The sequence below is a fragment of the Lethenteron reissneri genome, chromosome 18, assembly GCF_015708825.2.
Source record: "Lethenteron reissneri isolate LAM-NWPU_2019-01 chromosome 18, ASM1570882v1, whole genome shotgun sequence".
Classification (NCBI taxonomy): Eukaryota; Metazoa; Chordata; class Hyperoartia; order Petromyzontiformes; family Petromyzontidae; genus Lethenteron; species Lethenteron reissneri.
Genome location: NC_083796.1, coordinates 11,137,082 through 11,158,462, shown reverse-complemented (window position 1 = coordinate 11,158,462; position 21,381 = coordinate 11,137,082). Strand labels below are relative to the sequence as shown.

Genomic DNA, 21,381 nt, shown 5'->3' with positions numbered 1-21,381 from the left:
ATTTTTAATGTTCATACAAAGGACATATGTTCAAAAATCTACTTTGAAATGTTGGTGTTCAGTGTACAATGTGAAGAGTAAATGTTTAGTGCCCGTAATTATTTTTGTTCTTTAAATATCACAGTAATTCACAATTAAGATGTTATATTAATTGTTGATTATAGAGGTTTAGTGAGTTATGAATTTAAGTAAGTGTTATTTAATACTTTAAATTACCTTTGTCCTCAAAATTATTTAGTTATAATTCATTTCCAAACAGAACTCATTTTATAACTATCTGCTCGGTTGAAGTTATTTTGTGCTTTTCAAAATCGCTATTGATTCTCTAATCTTTGACAGTAATAATTATTTTTACACAGGACTTTGACCTTAAAGTCAACTTTATGCCTTTCATGACATGCATGTTCTGCAATCACAGATAATTCAGGCTGTATTTCATATTTCATTGATTGTTCTTTCATCTTTATACTAATTTTGCAATCTGTCTGACCAATGTAACAATTTCCGCAAGCGCACGGAATTAATTGGCTTTGTCAGGTGGGGCAGGGTTTACGACACATTTTTACACAACCTAGCCTGCAAGAAACCAATTGGGAGACATAATTATGGCCGTGAAAGCCTGCGTATAATAGCCTATAAACACTCGGCTTTTACATCGGATGTGATTGCAATTCGAAACGAGCATAACACGTGAGGCTTCCATTTTTTCTATTATTGCCATGTGGCTGTGCTTAAAAAGTTAGTTTTCCCGTTCCTGAAACTAGGGTCTCCCCTTGGAGATGAAGGCGATTTTAGTAACAGTCTGTTGACGTGTGCAGGATGCAGAGCGCCCTGAAGACCTTTGCGGTGGACGAGACCTCGGTGTCTGGATACATCTACCACAAGCTGCTGGGCCATGAGGTGGAGGATGTACTCATCAAGTGCATGCTGCCTAAGCGCTTCACTGCCCCAGGCCTGCCTGACCTCAACCACTCTCAGGTGTGACACTGCTGACAATTCTACCTCTTCTTCTTGGTTCTTTCGGTAAAGTCACGTAGAATGGAAATAATAAAATTTGTATTATTTCCATTCTACGTGACTTCACCGAAAGAACCAAGAAGATGAATCCCTGCAGTCACGAAAGCTTTAAATCGAAATTTAATTCTACCTTTTTTTTGTGTTCCTCCCTCCCCCTGCTGTGACAGTCTTTGATAATAATTATGAAATAAAAAGTAGCTGGCATTAGCTTGCGAGGTTAAATTTGCATTCGCTTGATTATTACAGGGACTTGGTTGTCTACGATCACGATAATGTGGTATTTATTCTACACAATCTACAAAGCTAAAGCATTTATAAATAAAACGGTATTATTGTTGACTAAACATTTTTGTATACTAATTGAGGTGGTACGACCAGGTTGTTTCTGTATATTTACTATGTGTGGTGTTAAGGTTCAGTTTTATTCCGGTTTTTTCCCTTAAGTTTCAGTTCCTTTAACAAAAATGCTTTTTTCGTTTACTTCACATTTTTTCAGGCTCGCGTTCTCATTTGCTGCTACGTTTATACATTGTTCATGCTTAGTTTTATTAAACAAATGCACACGGTCTCAGTTTTAAACGTGGGTTTCATTTAAATAATAACGGCAGTATCATCAGATCTGTTACTAAATCGTGACATTTACATTGAGCAATGTTATCTGGGAAGCAGGCAGGGGCATAGATAGGTTCTATCCTATTTTGCTCTTGCCCTGCAATGACATGGAAAAAGAGAGGTGTGTTTTGTATTTTCATGATCGTGTTCTCACCTAAATAAGTTGGCAGCCACTTTATCAGTCAATGACCAATATATGACATTCAAAATATATTTTTTTATTCATGATGGAGGTTATGCATTGTGAGTGTTTTTACTCGCGTACAAAATACCTTGAATCGTTATTTTTAACATTTACAAAACTGCATATAGTGCACAACTATTTCACAGTAAGCTGGTAATCCTCTGCTAAGTTTCATCTTTCGTCAATAAAAATAAAATTTTGAAGAAGTGAAACGGGATGTCTAAAAGTGCAAAATTTGTACACCCATTGCCTCGTGTGTTTCCAGGTGTACGCTGTGAAGACTGTGCTGCAGCGTCCACTCAGCCTCATACAGGGTCCCCCTGGCACTGGGAAGACCGTCACCTCTGCCACCATCGTTTACCACTTGGCCAAGCAGAACAGCGGGTCAGTGCTTTCATATGTAAAGCAGTGTAGTGGTCGACAGTCTTTTTCCCTGTGGGTTCTGCTGGCTTGGCACATTCAGTGGAAGATTGTCTTCTCCCCATGTGGCTCTGCTTGCTTGGCAAATACAGTGCCAGTTTGTTTGCTGTGTCGGAAAGTTGTGCAAAGTCCATGCCAGTCTAACTCGTAGTACGTTGATGAACGTGAAGAGCTTTAGTAGAAACGTAAGTCAGTGGGTACACGAGTGTGCAGTCCCATGCTGTTGGAATTGCATAGTGGCATAAAAGTGGCTGCTTAAGTTCCAATAAGGTGAAGGCATTGGGGAAGGGTGGGGCTTCTGAAACTAAATAAAATGTAACTTTAAATGTTTATTGTGCTGCAATGGTGGGTTCCATTTTAGTCGCACCACATTGCAATGGCACAGGTGTTACCAAGTGTAGTTTACAGAGTTATTTATTGCTTGTAACTAGTATTGCCCATGTAGCCGAGTGTGCTGGCATGCATCACAGTCTGCAGCAGAAGCGCAGCTGACTCATTCTGCTTAAACTATTCAGCATATTTTGTATGCAGGTTATTGATATGTTAACAAAATGCCCCCTAAGTGAAAAATGTTGGATGTGCTTTTTAATGCTTTTGTATTATTTACTCTTTGTGCTTGCTTCAACTGATTTACACTCATTATGAAAATGAGGTTGCCTTGTTTTTATGCTACCCTTACTAATTGGAGTGCATTCCATTTTGGAATCGAATATGGATGGGTAGTTAATTGTGAGTGTTTGACTCAGATCTCTGTTCTGTGGGTTAATGTAATTTTATTTTCAATTCAATGGTTGAAGATTTTCACGGCATTATTACATTCGAATTATATTTAACTTTGCAAGTTAGACTGGATTTTATCATAAGCAGTGGATTACCTTCGAAAAAGTGTTACATGTGCATATTTGACCACAACATATTTTTGTGCATAGTCATCCAATTCGGCGGTGAGGTTGTGACCTTGGCTACAATTATGTGTGTTAGTTTGATTGTTGGTTTCATATGCCTACTGATTGTTTGCTACGAGTCATTGGCATTGCTGTTCCTGGGCATCTACGAGTAAAGCTTGCTTAAAATGAGTAACTGTCAATCTTTGCTATAATGTCAGTACTGTTGGTGAAGCTTGGTGTGGGTGCTTGTTCTGCGTACAGGCCCGTGCTGGTGTGCGCCCCCAGTAACATCGCAGTGGACCAGCTGACGGAGAAGATCCACCGCACGGGTCTCAAGGTGGTGCGGTTGTGTGCCAAGAGCAGGGAAGCCATCGACTCCCCCGTCTCCTTCCTCGCTCTGCACAACCAAATACGCAATATGGACAGGTGAGTTCTACCCCCTGTTGTTGTCTCTCCTTTATATGGATATTCTGCTCGGACGGGGGCGAAATGGTAAAATAACACAGCGTTTACCGAAAGCAAACACATACTGACGCCTATTTGAATGCAGAGTCGCACCATCACTCTGCACAGAAATCTGCTCTTATCAAGATGCTCATTCATCGAGCTTAGAAAGTGTCACATGTGAATGAACGGTTACAATGATGCACAAATCAACAGGGCATTGAATGCCAAAGCCAAATCAAATAACACAAGCATTGAAACTGCCCAAGTAATTAAAACGATACAATTACCGTACATTACGGAAGTAACTGATAAACCAGCCAGATGTTTGGAAAAACAAAACATCCGAGTCAGATTTGGCACAGTACATAAAAAAACAGAAATTAATATCTGGTACAAAAGATGTATTCCCGAAGCCATCAACAGAAGGTGTGTAAAGGATTATTAACTGCACTTGTGGCAAATGCAATGTTGGGCAAATAGGACGAATGATCAGCACGAGACGAAAAGAGCATCAGAGAAATATTAAATACTCCCAAATACAACTGTCAGCAGTAGCAGAACACGTTTCCGAACAAGGATACTCAATAGATTTTGATAATGTTGAAGTTCTGTGCAAAACGAGCTGCTACTGGCCAAGACTAATTAGAGAATCTTTCGAAATTGAAAGGAAGAAAAATAATTGTAACTGTTCGGATAGCTACCGGACGTTGTGCTGCGTGGAAGCAAATCCTCCAATAATACGTTGTTTAAATGCATGTCTATACAAGCACCATACTTCAATAGGGATTACCGTTGGTAGGGCTATTTTAATAAACACAATAGACAGGAAGGACAAGATCAAAGAGCTCGCATAATGCGTGTGCATAATGTATGTTGACTCATTAATCTCCCCCCCCCCCACTTTGCGCAAGAGCGCAGAAGTGTGGTTTCCACATCTATGCCTCTATATAAGGAACGAAACAGGTGGACTTCTCCACAAATCTGGCTGTTGTAATTACTGGAGAAACGTCGTACTCAGGTTGTAAATGTTTTGGCTTTGCTCTCCAACACACCGGTGTGTTGTACTAGTGATGAATTGGCATGTTCTGTTTACGTGACAACTCTTACTAGTTGGCTGTGTCGGGTGGTGGCGGGTTTAACGGCACATTTATATTTACGCGATCTAACCCAAATAAACCTCTTATGGATGAAATTGGTCGCTGAGTTCTATATGGACGGGTGAGTTCTACCCTGCTGTCTCTTCTTTCACGCATTCAAGTATTATTTTATCTTCATGTATTTATATCACTGGAGCTATGTGCTTGTAAATCTTGATTGAAACAAAACATTTTAGAACTGTTTTTTGTTTAGTTTGTCCTTCCCCCACACCTCCGATTATCATGGTTGGCTACATATGGTGCAAAAGAAGTTCAACATGCATACATACATCTTGCACATGTAAAAGTTTAGTCAACAAACAAAGTTACGTAACGTTATGAAGTTATCATTGTGTAATAAAGCTCATTGAGACGACTTCTGGAATCTGTCTTTTATTCACTTTAGGTTAGTTACTTCACGCTGCTGATAGGCAACGTGAAGGGGACAGATAGACAGAGAGAGACGCACGGCCACGTGGCAACTCGGAGCCCCGCTCCCGCGTGGCCCCTTCCTCCGTTCGTTCCCGTTCTGACCACGTGTCGTTCGTTTCCCTCCCTATTTAATACCCGGGTCACGTGGTACGCTTCCGCCAATCCTTGTTAGCCTGCATCGAATCTTCCAGGCTCCCTCGTCAGCTCCCGAGACCACGCCCCTGACTCATCTCTCCATTGGCTGAGGCCAAAGCCAGCAGACCCAATCCCCATAGCTGTCACCTTTCCATCACGTCAGGGCCATGCCCCCAGGCTTCCCCCATTGGCTGTAAACCAGGACCGGCAGAGCCAATCACCATGACAAGTTGTGATACGTCAGTGAGCCGGATATATTCTCATATTACAATTGCAAACCTATCTATAATTTAGTCTGTCTGCCAATAGTTTGTTGACATGCATTTTAAGTACCTTTGCCCCACTGTTGCATACTGTAAAGTCTTTTGATGCAATTTCCAAAGTGATTCATGATGGGTGCTTAGGTTTGCTGCTTTTGGAAAGTAAATACAAGATGTGCCGTGCCACTTTTTGCATGTGAATGTATATTTTAAAAAGGAATCAAGGAAACTTCCCAAGATTATTCAAAATTATAGATACATTTTGGTGATTTCGGTAAAAATAAATATTATGAATTTGGTTACAATTACAGGGAATGTGGACATAAGGTATATGTGCCAATGAGTTGACATGATAATTTTTGTATATTTCTAAAGTACACCTTGGCATTGAGCTACATATTTGTTCTGACATTTTTAATTTCACCCCAATGTTTGAGGATTTGTATTTTGTAGCATGATCATCGACGTGCTACATTTGTGGTTTCTCAGGCATCATTTAAGTTTTGTTTTAACAACGGTTGTAACCATGGACTGTTGTGCTCTTGGTGTAGCTTGCCGGAGCTGCAGAAGCTGCAGCAGCTAAAGGATGAGACCGGAGAGCTGTCTTCCGCCGATGAGAAACGGTACCGAGCCCTCAAGAGGAATGCGGAGCGTGAGCTGCTGATGGTGAGGGCACAAAGTAAACGGCTGCACCAAGCATCTATATTCAGAATCAGAATCTGAATATTTATTTACACTGGACGAATCCGATGAGCTATAAAGCTCGTTTTCACAGCTATCTAGTAGGGGCAGGTCAAAACGTTACAACATTTATGTATTTACCCACCCACAACTCTACCACCACCAAACAGCTCCATGCCAACTACCGTTGTCATGATCAACATGCCCACGCTCACAGCAATGGTGCTCTCACCCCCCATGCTCTCCCCCCACAACTTTCAAATGTGAATTACGCCGCCAACTGTCGCGGCGCATTCCGATGCGCTTGTTTAGTTTTGTGCAAGACAAATATGTTTTGCAATTTATTCTTAAGGGACCGGTTAAACAAGCCATTGATTTATCTTCTTGGTTCTTTCGGTAAAGTCACTTTACCGAAAGAACCAAGAAGATGAATCCCTGCAGTCACGAAAGCTTTAAATCGAAATTTAAGCCATTGATTTTTTTAAATGTTCGCTGAAGTTTCTGTAAATGCTGACATGTCTTCAGGTTTCACTTGCGGTAACAATTTGACACTGCCCACATGCTCGTCCAATTATTTTTAATGATATTTCTCTCTTGTACCTAAAGGAGGAGGTATGTCTTCAGACAAAATAATTGTGCCGAGTATGAATAGAATCACGCTACACTCGTAACATAGCTGTTTTTTCGAGGGTAAAGTATAAAATACAAAGAAACAACTATATTGTTGGTTAATTTTACCTAATCTCGAGTAATAAGTTGCACCTGTTACCAGAAAGTCAAATCACACGTTGGACATTGGCATCACAATGCACAGTGGGCTAAGAAAGTTAGTTTAACACACATTCATAAATCTTGGTGTTCATTGTTAATTCCCAAAGCTCAATGTGCCAGACTCAGGAATATTTAGGCTGTGGCTCAGAGACCTAAACAAAGGCACCTTCAGGATTCTGAGAATTGTTCATGCGTAAGGCTCATAGAGCCAGGTTGAAGCTCTCTTATGATTTGGATGATGATGGATGATTCTTAAGGTTCGTAGTTATTCTTTCAGACCCCCACAGCCAGACCGTTTCATCAAAGTGATTTTCAATGTTCACCATTAATTTTCACGGTCACAGAAAACAGTTTCACGAACCCGCATATGCATCCCCTTGTATCAAATTACTTGTTCTTGTTATCAATTCTTAAACTAACAAGATTTTTTTAATGAATCACATTGCACCTAATTTTTTGCCATTTGCAACAAGCCTTAAGTGTATGCGTGTGGCCCTGATGTCCGCAAGGCACGTTTGCAATGTGTGTTGATGCAGAACGTTGGTTTTTCAGAATGCAGACGTGATATGCTGCACTTGCGTGGGAGCCGGTGACCCTCGTTTGGCCAAGATGCAGTACCGCTCCATTTTGATTGACGAGAGCACCCAGGCCACGGAGCCCGAGTGCATGGTGCCCACTGTCCTCGGTGCAAAGCAGGTATGGCACGAAAGGTGGCAGCTTTTGGTGTCTTCAGGGTCGTGTGCGCTCCTCAGAGTATTAGGCCATGCCTATTTATAGAAGTTAAATAGTTGCCGGTGGTATTAATTTGGGTTTGGCATTATGAAGTAATGCCAGCCTTTCGGGTGGGACCTTTTAAGCCACAGATAATTAACTTTTATGTTCCCGAGCGATGTAACCGGTGAATCGGCTGTTTCGGCAGACTCTTTGTAAAATGTTAATTTCAAGTGTTAGGTGCCTCTGACACATCAGCCTGTTTTGTGTGGATGGCACGGTGAATGTGAGGGCAGAATGGAGGTTTATGCCAATGGCAAGACATGTGAGTTTAACACGTAGGCTTTCGCGACCAATATCATCCATAATCGAGGTCTTTTGGGTTAGATCGCGTAAATATATAAATGTGTCGTTAAAATATTCTAGATTTGAAGTTTTCGTAACTGCAAGGATCCATACTCTTTGGTTTTTTCGGTAACGTCACGTAGGTAAAAAATATATTAAATAAATAAAAAAAATATTTGTTTTCATTTTTTATTTCTTTTATATTTTTTTACCTACGTGACTTTACCGAAAAAACCAAAGAGTATGGACACATATTTACGCGATCTAATGCAAAAGACCTTTATTATGACAAGACATATGACTTGTGTTGAAAGTGGTTGCTGCTCGTGGAGGGAGGGGTGTTACTAACGTGGCATCTGCATCTTTGTGTGTGTAGCTGATTCTGGTGGGCGACCACTGCCAGCTGGGCCCCGTGGTTATGTGCAAGAAGGCAGCCAAGGCTGGACTATGTCAGTCGTTGTTTGAGCGGTTGGTGGTGCTGGGCATCCGGCCCATCCGCCTGCAAGTGCAGTACCGCATGCACCCAGCGCTGAGTGCCTTCCCTTCCAACATCTTCTACGAAGGCTCGCTTCAGAACGGCGTCACTGCTGGTACAAAATACTCCGCGCAGCTGTGCTCTACATGACTTCGTGTTCAATTTAGCAGATCTGCGTTGTGCTTTATTTCCCTTGCAGTTAATTCTGGATGTTTTTGTAGGTTTGGCATAAAATGGCAGTGTGTGTAACCATACAAATCAACAGAGATTTTTGAAAAAGAAAGCTCTTAGAATGAAGTACAGTTTTTATGCGATCTTATTTTCAAATTAGAGTGGATGTGTTTGTAATTTGGTAACATGTTTGAGCAGCTTTATTTTCCTGATGTTACACATTGTTCTCCTTGGCTATTGGCATATTGTTGATTTATTAACAGGATCTAGATTACAGCACTACTAAGTGGAAACGTAGATGGCCTACAATAACATAGGTTGTGGGATTATTTCATAAATTGGCCAAGAAATGTTTAGAGTGTATTGTTAATAGGAAACTGTAAAAGTAAATAAATATCCAATTTTTCATATTATCTTGATGACACATCTCGGAGGAAAATGTCACATTTATTGAAAGTAAGATGCAACACCAGAAACAAATAGCACATCTTTGTAACTACCTACCTTTTGTCTTCTAGTTTATCCACAGGTTTGAAGCTTTGTTAATGAGCAAAAAAATACTTTAAAGTTATGCTCATGGGTGAGATAATTATAGCGATGTCACTACATTGATGTATTGAAAAGCATGGGAGTTATGTAGCAGTTTTGTCACCTATGTGCTGTAATGATGCACCTGAGTTTTTTAAATTCTTTTACTAACGAAGATTCAGGTTTGTGTAGGACAGACCGGGACACATCTTAGGTACATATCTGCAAGATATTAGCGATTGTTTATTGGGTTTAATCTTTTAAGCGGGCTTCGAAAATATTTTCTTGACATGTAGATATATGGGCTTTTTGTTTCAGCGGAGCGTGTCAAGAAAGGCTTTGACTTCACGTGGACTCAGCCTGACAAGCCAATGTTCTTCTATGTGACCCAAGGCCAGGAGGAGATAGCAAGCTCTGGCACCTCTTATCTCAACAGGTGATGTCTCACTCGCTAATGAGGAGCAGAGATGTTGACCCCACTGCGGGGTCAATGCAATTGTCTGCTCTGGCTTAATATTGCCACATGCTGTGCGAGATTTACATCAATGTAAAATAAATGTATGCGTTTTATATATCTACATATTCTCTCCAGTATTTCCCATTTGTAAGATTAAAGCAAATTCTTGGGGTCAGTGACCATAAACTAAAGACTAATGATTGGAAAATGTACAAGTTACGTTTTCTAAATGTACAATAACAATTTGAATGTACGCAGGATATTTTTTTCTATCTATGATTTAGTCTCGGATGTTGCACATCATAGTATATTTAAAAAAATGTCAAGTGATTTTATGCCTGAGCTAGTGACGGCAATTCCACATTCCTATGGCGGGGACGAGTCTATCTATAAGGCAACCACTGTTTACTCCCTACAACGTGTCAGTCGTTGTATAGACCCCCCCACTCAACCCCCTTCCCCAGTATTTGAACCCATAACCTTCCGATTGCGAGCTGCTCACCCTACCGCCAAGCCACCAGGCCGAACAGAGAGAGTGTGTGTTGTTGGCTCGTGCTTAAAGCCAAATGTTGTGTAGGACGGAGGCCTCGAACGTGGAGAAGATCACAACACGCCTCCTGAAGGCTGGAGCCAAGCCAGACCAGATCGGTATCATCACGCCCTATGAGGGTCAGCGCTCGTACCTGGTGCAGTACATGCAGTTCAGCGGCTCCCTGCATGCCAAGCTCTACCAGGTGCGTGTACCTACTGGACATCTCATTGGATTCCTCCAGTATAAATACATATTTTGATTATGATAATGTGTTCACTTTACTCGGATCTTTCTAGGTGAATTTTTTTACGACTTTTGAAGATTGTTAACAAGTCTTGAAATGGCCAATGCATCTCTTACCATTCTTACCATTGCAAGCATAATACGATTACTTCACATTGCCTCACAAACAGGGTAGCCTCATCAGTCTTTCTCGACTGATTCTCATTCTGTGAGTCCGTGATCGGACATTACCCACAAACCAACATCACCTACTATAAATGTGTTTAAGAGTATCTTTGTAAACCTATATTTTGTTAACACCAGTTGGCAAAAGTGGCAATTTATTGTTTCTCTGTGACATTATTAAAAACCTGTTATATTTCATTGACTTGTTATCTTACGTGCAAGTTCACTGAAGCAGCAAATTGAAAAGCGGGATAAAAGTACCGCTCGCAATTCGTTTTACGAATGGTGCTAATTTCGTGTGTCAATGCCCACCATGCAGGAGGTGGAGATTGCCAGCGTGGATGCCTTCCAGGGTCGCGAGAAGGACTTCATCATCCTGTCATGCGTTCGTGCCAACGAGCACCAGGGCATCGGCTTCCTCAACGATCCTCGTCGACTCAATGTGGCCCTCACGCGAGCCAAGTAGGACGTGTTCATCCCGCCCCTCTGATAGTTCGCAGAGTGCTCTGAAATTTAGTACTCAGGCTTACGGCTTTGGTTCTTGTTTGCTGTGCTCCACAGCACAACGTATAGCATTGAAATTGTGTTCTGATATGGAAGTAAAGATTTTGAATATGAATCCCTGCAGTCACGAAAGCTGTAAATCGAAAAAGTTAATATTTTGTTAAGAGTGGTTGTAAAATATGCAGTTGTACACCTTAGTGGGTTCTAAATGATGATGTGAACAGTTTTATGGGTAAAACCATAATGTCATTCGGTGTTTTTGTGACAGGGCTTTAACGGGCATCTGTCCATTTATTGCAACTATAATTGCCATGATGCTTAATGGCTCGCGTGTAACACGGCATTTCAATGTCGGCATGCTTCATGGATTATTTCTTTCAAGTGATTAAACGGATTCAAAACTCAACATGCTCATGCATCATAATATTATACACGTTTAATTTGGCTTAATACAATCATGCGTGTGGTTGCGATGGTGGTCGCGATGACTTTCGTGCAGGTATGGTGTCATTATTGTGGGCAACCCAAAGGCTTTATCCAAGCAGCCTCTGTGGAACCATCTGCTCAACTACTACAAGGAGCAGAAGGTGCTTGTCGAAGGACCTCTGAACAACCTGCGCGAGAGCCTCATGCAGTTCAGCAAGCCTCGCAAGCTTGTCAACACCGTCAACCCCGTACGTCGTCACAGCATGCTACTCCACCAACGCCTACATAAATTGCTATTACATGTACCAAGAAAAGTAATTATTCAGTTCAATTGAACGGCTGAAATAGTATTTCCTGCCAAAACCTTGGGAATATTTAGTGAGTGTGTTTGCACTTGTCCAGGATTCATTAGAAGTGTGACGTTGAGAAAATTAAGTTAGGTTTTATTCTGGAAGGAGTAATGGGGTGTATGTTTCTGTGCTCTGTCTGTGTGCGCATACAGGGCGGTCGATTCATGAGCACGGCGATGTATGATGCAAGAGAGGCCATGATTCCGGGCAGCGTGTACGACCGGAGCGGACCGGGTCAGAGCGCATTCTTTTGAAGCAGCAATAATAACTTGACGTCATTGGTGTTGATCGTTGTGAATGGTTTTCTGTTTGTGATAGCGGATGGTAATTCTTCGTTTGTGTTTCTGTACAGGTCGAGCTCCACACAACAGTTACTTTCAGACTCACGACCAGATGGGAATGATTGGGCCCAATCCAGGACATCCAGCTGCCTTTAACTTGCCTATCCCTTTCAACATGATGATGCCACCGATGCCTCCGCCAGCCTATTATGGCCAGATGAACGGACCTCCAATGGGTGGGCATCTTCTTGCTTCTTTGCCTGTCCAGTTCAATGAAAAGATGAAAATGTGGTGACAGCATCACTTATTGGTTGATTGATCTGTGGCGAGTTGTTTTCACGCTTGTGGTTATTCAAAATAGCCGTTATATAAGCTACGTGCGTTGTCGCTGCGTGTGGGGGGTTGCGTGCGCCCATGTGTTTTTCAGGCCGCGGGATGGGCCGTGGCAAGCCAGGCAAGGGCAAACAGCAACGCCCGCGCGGAACGGGACGGAGCACGGGCAACGGCCTCGTGGACAGCCAGGCCAGCCAGGACGTGGGCTCGCAGCCCTTCTCGCAGGGCCCTCTCACGCAGGGCTTCATGTCCATGAGTCAGCCCTCGCAGATGAGTCAGCCGGGCCTCTCCCAGCCCGAACTCTCACAGGTAAATTATGCCAATTGTTTACACGGTCATTGTCAGCGTTGTGTGTGGTCGTCGCATTGTGACTAATCTATAACGACGCAATGCCAAATCCACAAATACGAGGAGACGTCGCAGCGCTACACATTCCACTGCTCCTGACGCAGTTATCTGGCTCGATCACCTGAATGTGAAATTGTAGTTGTTGCTCTGTAGCTACATCGGCCATACCAAAGAATGAAGAAGATGACTAATCTCAAACAAAGCCCTGAATATTAAGAATGCCGTGTTTGCTTGATGTTGGCTTGGCCTGGCCTGATACCTATGTTTTGAAGCTGCCTCGAGTAACTCGAGTAATTCCAAGAAACTACTGCACGGTCCTGCAACGTCACGTCGTCTGTGCCACCACCTTTGGTGTTGCAGGACAGTTACCTCGGGGATGAGTTCAAGTCGCAGATGGATGTGGCGCTGTCTCAGGACTCGACGTACCAAGGCGAGCGCGCCTATCAGCACAGCGGCATGGCGGGGCTGTCGCAGTACTAGAAAGCAGGTGAGGGACCCCAAAAAATGACCAACCCTGTTGTACACTGCATCTCGTTGTTGTGCAGTGGGACGTGTACGCAGTGTTCAGGTATTGTTTTGTGTCATCTGTGTGTGTGTATTGGTACCTGTTGCTTTGTGTAAGGAATTGGCCATGTAATCTGATAATTGAATTAGGTTTTTTTGGTTTTGATTTTTTTTTCGCTTTTTGAACAATAATCTCATTTAGTTGTGAGTGAGGGATGTCAATTATAATGATGTTCTAGAATGGCTGGAGAGATGAAATGTGGTTACACATATAGTCGATCCTGTGCTCATACCTAAAACGTTCCAAAAAGCTTTTTTTTTCAATTACAACATTTGCATTTTCTATTTGAAAAACTGATGTCAATTACTTCAGCACACTTAAAAACCTCCATATACAACCTATTGTAGGGCTAAGTTCAAACATTTAATAGCCAATTTATTGGGGGTTAACATAGGCCTAGAAAGATTTGCATCTGGAGGTTTTAAAAGGGGAATCTATAATCTGTCGCTGTATTTTGAATAGCTGTTTTTTGTGAGTTTTGCAAAATTGTGATGCTGCAATCAATGGAAAGCGGGCAAGCAGTAAGATGTACATGCAATATTTTTCAGAATAAAACTTAATAGGACTGTATTAGGCATCCTTGTGCAAGCACAGATGGAAATACCTCACCACTAGTGTCATTAACTGTACGTTAACCTTTTGAGCAGTGGCCTGAAACAAAATGTTCACCCAGAATGCATTATTTCGAGGAAACTTGACGATGGTGAGAAATGTTCAGTCCGTGTCAGTATATGTGTTTGCGTACCACTGAGCCCGAGCAATGTAATGCAACATCAACTTAATTTGTGTAGGTGTAGGTCTAAGCAGCTGGGCCTGGAGAAGGCTTGGTGACCAAGAGAGAAATCGCAAACACAACGAGGAAAAACTGCTACCGCCGCATCGACCGACCCATCGGAGAATGGACTGACGAAGGAGGGGAATGCAGGAGGAAGAGGCAGACCACAGGGACCGCGTGACCAACAGACAGACGCACGAATGAAGGGATGCGATAGGGGGGTGGGGAATGGTGGCGCACACACGGAATGGTGGCGCACACACGGAATGGTGGCGCACACGCCAGGAGGCACGGTCGCCCCGAGCTGTGGGCGCGACACGCATGGACGCCATAGGAACGCCTGGCGTGCCTTGGCATTGCCCGGCTGTCGCGTGGTAAGGGTGCATACGGCCAGGGAAGCCCCTGCCGGTAAGAAAATCCGTTGCTAGACCTGTCAGCTGTGAAGGAAGTGTCAAAGCAATTAAGTGGGAGAGGTGGAAGCTGGTGGATTGACTATGCCCTTGTATTGCTTAGTTTGTCGACGCCACCATTGCCTTGTTTTACATTTTATTTTTGTTTTATTATTTTCTTTAGTAACTGAAAGTCACATATAAGCGACTAGACTTTGGCAGAGTAAATCAGAGTAAATCACATCAGCCTCAAAGTCCTTGACAGTTCAATGACTACAGTACCCCATGTAGTTTGCTTCTTTCATAAATTTGCATTAAGTTCCTTGGTAAGCAGGCAAATCTCACCTAACATGGGACCAGCTCCTAAGTGCTTTGAGATAATACATTCATCTGTTTGGAGCGGTTCTTCCAGTTTGCTTTTATTTAATTCTTTTAATTTTAAAATGTAAAGACAAAAGGCATTTTAATAGCATCACTCTGCAAGAGGCCAGCGTGTTGGGCTTGACATTGGCAGTTGCGTGTGCAGTTACGGATACGGATGCAAGTCGCGTGATGTGCGAGGCACAGGGTAGGCTCGGCCATGCCGCAGCAGGGGAAGCTCTGCCATGGGTGGTGCGTGTGTCCACCTGTACGGTGGGGAGTGGTGACGCAGAAAGAGCAGTCTGGAGAGAGACAGACCGTGGGCCACCAATCATGAGGCCAGCGTGGACAAGGGAGGTGCTCAGCGAGCGAACGGTAGCACGAGACCAAGCAGGGATGGTCTACTTGCCTGTGGTGTTCAGTGGAAATTGGCAGCGGAGGTCTGTCCAAGCAACCTGCCTTTGGTATGGTTCCCCTTCAAAGAACTTGAGACAGAAGCAAACAAAACAAAAAAACTGGCAGGAATTACTGATTTAGTCAAGTGGTGGAGACTTGCCACTTTGATCTCCGTAAGCACCTCATTCATAAAATCATGGGGACAGCCACCACCACAGCGTTGTTTCACCATGGCTGCGAGGCCAGTTGATTTGAAGTTGAATGAGTCACGTTAATGTCGGTACAACTGTGGCGAGGTTCCCCAGAAGAGCCAGAATCTTTTCCACCGTTTACATCCGCTGGTAGTTGTCTTATTGTGCAGCAACATTTCTAGGCTTAGGACTGCACTACCCAGCTGTTTGGAACAAGGCTTCTGGTCGGCCATCTCTGTGACTTCTCAACACTTACACCTAAAGCGAGGCCGTAGCAGGACAAGGGGCCACCTTGCAGCCTGCGTCTGCTCGCAGCTGTGAGCGCCGTCGTTGTTGCGATGCTCCAAAATATGCATGGAACCATTGGGAACAGCAGACTCTTGTTCTTTGGGAATGTTGAAAGTAATGTGCGGTGTGCTTCTGTTCTTTGTGACTTATTTTAAGGGCATAGAGGCTGTTCAGTATGTGTTACTTTTGTCTGGCTATTTTCTTTCACGAATAGATTAGCCTGCTCAGATTTCTTATTTAGAAGTAGTTATCCTTTCACTGGTTCAAGCTGAAGTTAAATGGTGCGACACTGTCTTGTGCATCTCAACTAAGGTTACGTAGTGCCGTATGTTAAACATTGCTCAAGGAGCCTGCAGCTTGGAATACAATGTACTTGCTTGCAGCTCCATGTTATGCACCTTAAACTCCGCATGTTGCACTGGTTAACTTCAGTTGGAAGTCTGAAATTAGATCTTACGTTACACAGTAAGTGTGAAGTTAAATGTCAAACAGTTGATTGATGATTCCAAAAATCTATATCTTGTGCTGATGTGTGTGCTTTTTCGCCAGTAGTCAATCTGTCGCTGCAGTTTTCATTTTATGTTTCGGCAGTCAGATCATTTGCTTTACACCGATGTGATGACGTTTCTCTGTCTTGCCATTTTAATTTTCTCAGCCTTACACCACCCACAGGTGACGTGGTGTTTATTTTTTGGCTCGCTTTATATTTTCGCAAAATGCACTGGAGCAATGAAGTCAACAATCTGGACATTAATTAATGTGAGGGTTTGACGCTTTGTGGACTGTAAGACTTACACAAACACCCAAGATTTAAAAGGAACAACAGTTTTTACTAATAATTTTTGAACGATCAGATGTCAACTCGTAAAGCGCCAATTTTTGGTTGTGCGTCGATCTTAATTTTGACATGAATGCACAGCGCGCCCACTGAACAGTGCTGCAGTGTCCAACAATGAGTTTGTGGTGAATGAGCCACATGCTGCATGGTCTTCATGGCACTGCTGCACTCTTGGCTGTTCAGGATAACCAAAGGATTTGACTCGTCCTTGATGCGGAGTGCCGCGTTTAGGCTTCTGCCGTAGGGATATTACATGTTCTCCTAACTGGCTGTGCCGTTAACCGAGAGGAGCATCGACAATTGGTCGTTTGATTGTGGGGAGACTAACTTTGGGCCAGATTCGTATTTTGACAAAACAGCTGAAACATCAGCTTTTGGCCATTTTTTTGTCAAATGATGAAAAAAATACTATTCACTACCACGTGAATTGGGCTCTTTAACATTTTTCATGAAAGAGGTTACAGGTTATCGTAAAGAGTATCCAGGTCTAGGACTAAACTAAAATGTAGACTAAGATTGAACGTAGATTTGAATTCGTGCCCATTTTATTTATTTACAAGCAAATAAAATATTCAAAAAATGTCACGGATTTTTCTGTACTTGCAAGATAATTTAAATTCAAAAGGCTGAGAAAATTAACAGTGGCCATACATGCAAGGGCTGTAATGTGAATTATATTTCTATAAATTATGCAATTTGAAATCCATTTGAACAGTAATTTGGGTTCAAACTTGCATTGTGCTCATCATAGAGCTGTATAAGATAGCTTGCTGATACCTGCTATTGGAACGTTATATTATGCATTCAAATGAAACCTTGCTTTGCAAGATTTTTCCAAAGCTTTTTTATCTGTCAGATTGGATATAGCAAATAGTTAAAGTATGTTTTGGTCACCAACTTTATCTCAAATTAGAAAAAAGCAACTCCTTATATTTTGTAGCAAAATAAAAACTAAAATTCTAAGTTACACAGAATGTTTTCACAATGCAGCTGTAATGTGGTTCATTTGACTTCATTTTTTGCACGGAAAAGGATCTCGTTTAGCTGATTCACCAATGCTGGCTGGTTATCCTTTTTGCGAGAATTAATTTGTGCTCGTGTTTGTGGCTGCATACTGGAACGGCGCATTTTTCTTGGTGTTAGGCTGTCGAAAATAAAGTTTGAACTTTGTTTCAATATTTTATTGCATTAAATTTGTTTTTATTCAGAATTATTTTACCTATAACAGATGGCAAGCATTGATTAATTTGTGCATCCACACCGCCTTTTTGTTAGTGCAATCGGACTGCTCAAAAGCAATGTCGTTGGTTCTCAGAGCCCGAGTCTGTACGTTGACTTTACCGTTGTGTTTGCTTGTCCAATGTTCATCATGAAGCAACGCTAAGCAGGTTGGTTCTGGGGTCACTGGTTCACCGGCTTCTGGGAGAAGACCTGTGTGTGTCTCTTAAAAACGGTGTGTACATCATACCTAATAATATTGCCCTATTACCTTTGCTCCTACCGCATCTTATGTAATGTTCCCCCATCAAACTCTTTCAAAACGTGCCACTTTTAACCTTGCAGTGAGCAGTGCACATCCTCGGCTGTGCAGTTCTACAGTTTAACCCGAGTCACTTCCCATGACCCTGAAGCAAAGTTTGAAGGCTGTGAGCGTCACTGGATGTGGCAGGATGAAGTTTTTTTTCTTACAGGCTTGAATCATTTATTTGTAAAAGAAACTAAATGTGGGGTAGCTAAGTATATATTTAGAATTGTTATTGCATTATGCATGTTTAACTGCACAAACTAACTCATGAACAGCGTTTAGTTTGGAGGTTTTTTTTTGTAATTTGCGTTTTGGTTTATTTCGTGCAACTCCAGCTGACCCCAAATTCGGACTTGGAGTCTGGCTCAGAGATTTTCTGTACCAGCTAATCAGTCGTGCATTGGTGATGCACCAACGATGGGGTGGAAACCAACGTGAATGGTTGAAGCAGCATTCAACACTCCCCAGGTGGCACCAGTGATGGGGCCGCGGTGCCTCCTTCCACGGTTGTCAAGCAACGGCAGCAGCAGGAAAACATCCAGGAGATGAGAAGCTTTAGAACCAAATTTCCACTTGAGGTTCACACCAGGAGCCTCTTGTCTGGCCAATCCTACTAAACGCCCCGTGAGTGCATCCAATGTGCTGTGACGGTTCACAAGGTGAGCAGGCAACAAGATAGTGCATAAAATTTTGATTTAAAGCTTTCGTGACTGCAGGGATTTATATTCTTGGTTCTTTCGGTAAAGTCACGTAGAAAGGAAATAATAAAATAATATAAAAATAAAAATTCTCACGACGTTTCGACTGCTACACAAGCAATCATCAGATTTTCTTGCTGTGGATTTCACACCTGATAATTGCTTGTGTTGCAGTCGAAACGTCGTGAGAATTTTTATTGTTTCATATTTATGTTATTTTATTATTTCCCTTCTACGTGACTTTACCGAAAGAACCAAGAATAAGATAGCACATTACAACTATGCAAGACGTCCAACCGCCAAATATATTGAATCCACACTTTTTTTTTTACGTGGAGGGATGTGCAGGAAACATCGTCTGCACATGCAATTTTGTTATTTAACAACGGCACTTGGGAGATGTAAGAAGCCAAAAAGTAGGATTCGTGAGAGTACGGCTTGGCTTGGCGGCTTCGGGGGTGTTTGTGTCAGTGGGCACACGTGGAAAATTACCCAGGACTCCCAGTGGTGACATTCCACCCCCCACGCCCAACTGCGCTGGCAGACTTGTGCATCTGTCAGACGTGCAATGTGGAACTCTGAAGCATGCCGCCCACACATTGTCTTTGCCATGGCCACTGGCGGTGGCAGTGCTGCTCCACGGCCTTGGCTGGTAACTCTCAGCCAGATGTCCATTAGGCAACCCGTTTCTAGTGGGAGCCCTTGGCAAGAACAGCAAAGAACAGGCTGCCAATAACGGGCAGAATAGTAATAACCGGTGAATTGTGAATCTTAATGTAAATGTACGCACATGCGCTTTAACTTTATGAAGCCCATTGCTGTATCCTCCCTTAATCTAAAGATAGACTTAAACAGAAATGCAAACTGTTTGTATATTTATTGCCATCCTTATTGTTAGCCGTGCTAACTGATGGTTTATGAGAATAGTGAACTGAGAACCCTTTTCACATTGAACTATCTGGTGCTTTTTCAGATGCTTTGAAATCAGGTCGTGCAAATCCACTTAGCCATTATTGGTGTAACATTTTACCAATTTCCAAATTCCTCATCCATTTGGATAAACTGCTTAAGAGTGGTTGAATCACAGCTTCTGCTTTATATTTAGTGCTTTCATCTCTCAGAAATTCAGTCTGGTGGTAATATATACCTTAGATGTTTCTGCATCCTTTGACACCGTTGAATATAACATTTGGTTTGGCTCCCATTTCTAGTATTTTGGAATAATGAATTGTATCTTTGTTAATAATAAAGTTTTAAATCCAGTGCATGGCATAGCACAAAGCTTAATATTCAGGTTATACCGACTATAATCACCCAGGAATGTCCTTAACGCTCGTGACGTCACTCCACATCAACCAGCCCCCCCTAATTAATATTCATGAGCAGGTGACGTCTCCACATCGAACAGCTCCATTAATAATCATTACAAGGTGACGTCCACCAAATGGACATCCCCCCCTCCATTCATAATTAGCAGATGACGTCACTCCACATGGGGGGGGGCAGGTGCCTCCTCCCCCCCTCCTCGGCGTCAACTGACAACCCTCACTACAAAGGCAGAACCCTCACGTCACGTGGTCTCCGTCACGCTGTTGAGACATCAAAGTAAAAAGGACGTCACGCTGAACAAGGAATTTTAACCTTTAAATGAAATACGTCTGTGTCACCGCGGCCTTACAAATTGCACACGCATTGATGCAATGAATACCACGTCGCGCTCTGCTTTTTGCTTGCAAGTTTCAGATTTACTACAATACACTTGTCCTTGGACGGGCAAAAGTCTCGTTCTTTATAACAAACCAGCAGCATGTCTGTCCTTTGGACGTCACCCTCTGTCCGTCCCTCCAGCCTGCAAATCTTTTTGTTTATAATGTAGCGAAAGTACCCGCCGTGACTAAAGGTCCTCCCCACATCCACGTCCCCACACCTGGATGCCCCTGCCTCGCACTTGACAACTCCCAGGGCCCCCCACCATTACCACAAATGAGCTACAATACCTCGCTACAAATCCCGTCAAGGAGCATAAACCACCACACGAACTATGGTCATCCTTGCAGCAGCAGCCGCTTTTGGCAGGCCATCATTACCGCATCGCACGATTTCAGATGCGCTTCTGCGGCCATTTGGAACGCTCTGCCGATATTCGCCACCACTGGAGCCATGCACTTTTAAATCTAGATTTGAAAACTAATTTCTTCACAACTGATTTTTGGGTTTGTTGTCCTTCCCCGACACCTGCAATTAGCTACGTAGTGGGAAATCTCAACATCCACCTCCCACCCCGCTGAGCATAACTCAGAACTCATTGCCCGGTACATCCTTCTGAGGCATTACGGTCCTTGATGCAGAACTCGTCTGTTCATACGACTACTTGTGTGGCTGGCCCTGGTGACGACGAGAGCTTGTCAAATGAACTCCGACACTCAGGAATCATCTTCCATTAAGACTTTAGTCATGTCCCTCTGAGAAGTTTTTTCTAGGACCTCAATAAATGGTTCTTTCGTA

The 21,381-nt window shown here is 42.8% G+C and overlaps 1 protein-coding gene across 4 annotated transcripts in view; it reads left to right on the top strand.

The window, feature by feature from the left end:
* The window catches only part of UPF1 (UPF1 RNA helicase and ATPase), a 31,794-nt gene extending 13,963 nt beyond the window's left edge, over window positions 1-17,831 (top strand). For all 4 annotated transcript variants that reach the window (XM_061553793.1, XM_061553795.1, XM_061553791.1 and 1 more), the window contains exons 10-24: window positions 819-978; window positions 2,079-2,197; window positions 3,382-3,546; window positions 6,082-6,196; window positions 7,535-7,678; window positions 8,415-8,628; window positions 9,531-9,648; window positions 10,247-10,403; window positions 10,929-11,071; window positions 11,613-11,787; window positions 12,042-12,123; window positions 12,242-12,406; window positions 12,598-12,812; window positions 13,212-13,338; window positions 14,208-17,831. In XM_061553793.1, coding sequence (XP_061409777.1) covers window positions 819-978; window positions 2,079-2,197; window positions 3,382-3,546; window positions 6,082-6,196; window positions 7,535-7,678; window positions 8,415-8,628; window positions 9,531-9,648; window positions 10,247-10,403; window positions 10,929-11,071; window positions 11,613-11,787; window positions 12,042-12,123; window positions 12,242-12,406; window positions 12,598-12,812; window positions 13,212-13,331 — 2,092 coding nt within the window. In that variant the 3' untranslated portion in view covers window positions 13,332-13,338; window positions 14,208-17,831. The remainder of the gene's footprint in view (window positions 1-818; window positions 979-2,078; window positions 2,198-3,381; window positions 3,547-6,081; window positions 6,197-7,534; window positions 7,679-8,414; window positions 8,629-9,530; window positions 9,649-10,246; window positions 10,404-10,928; window positions 11,072-11,612; window positions 11,788-12,041; window positions 12,124-12,241; window positions 12,407-12,597; window positions 12,813-13,211; window positions 13,339-14,207) is intronic.
* The last annotated feature ends 3,550 nt before the right edge of the window (window positions 17,832-21,381 follow it).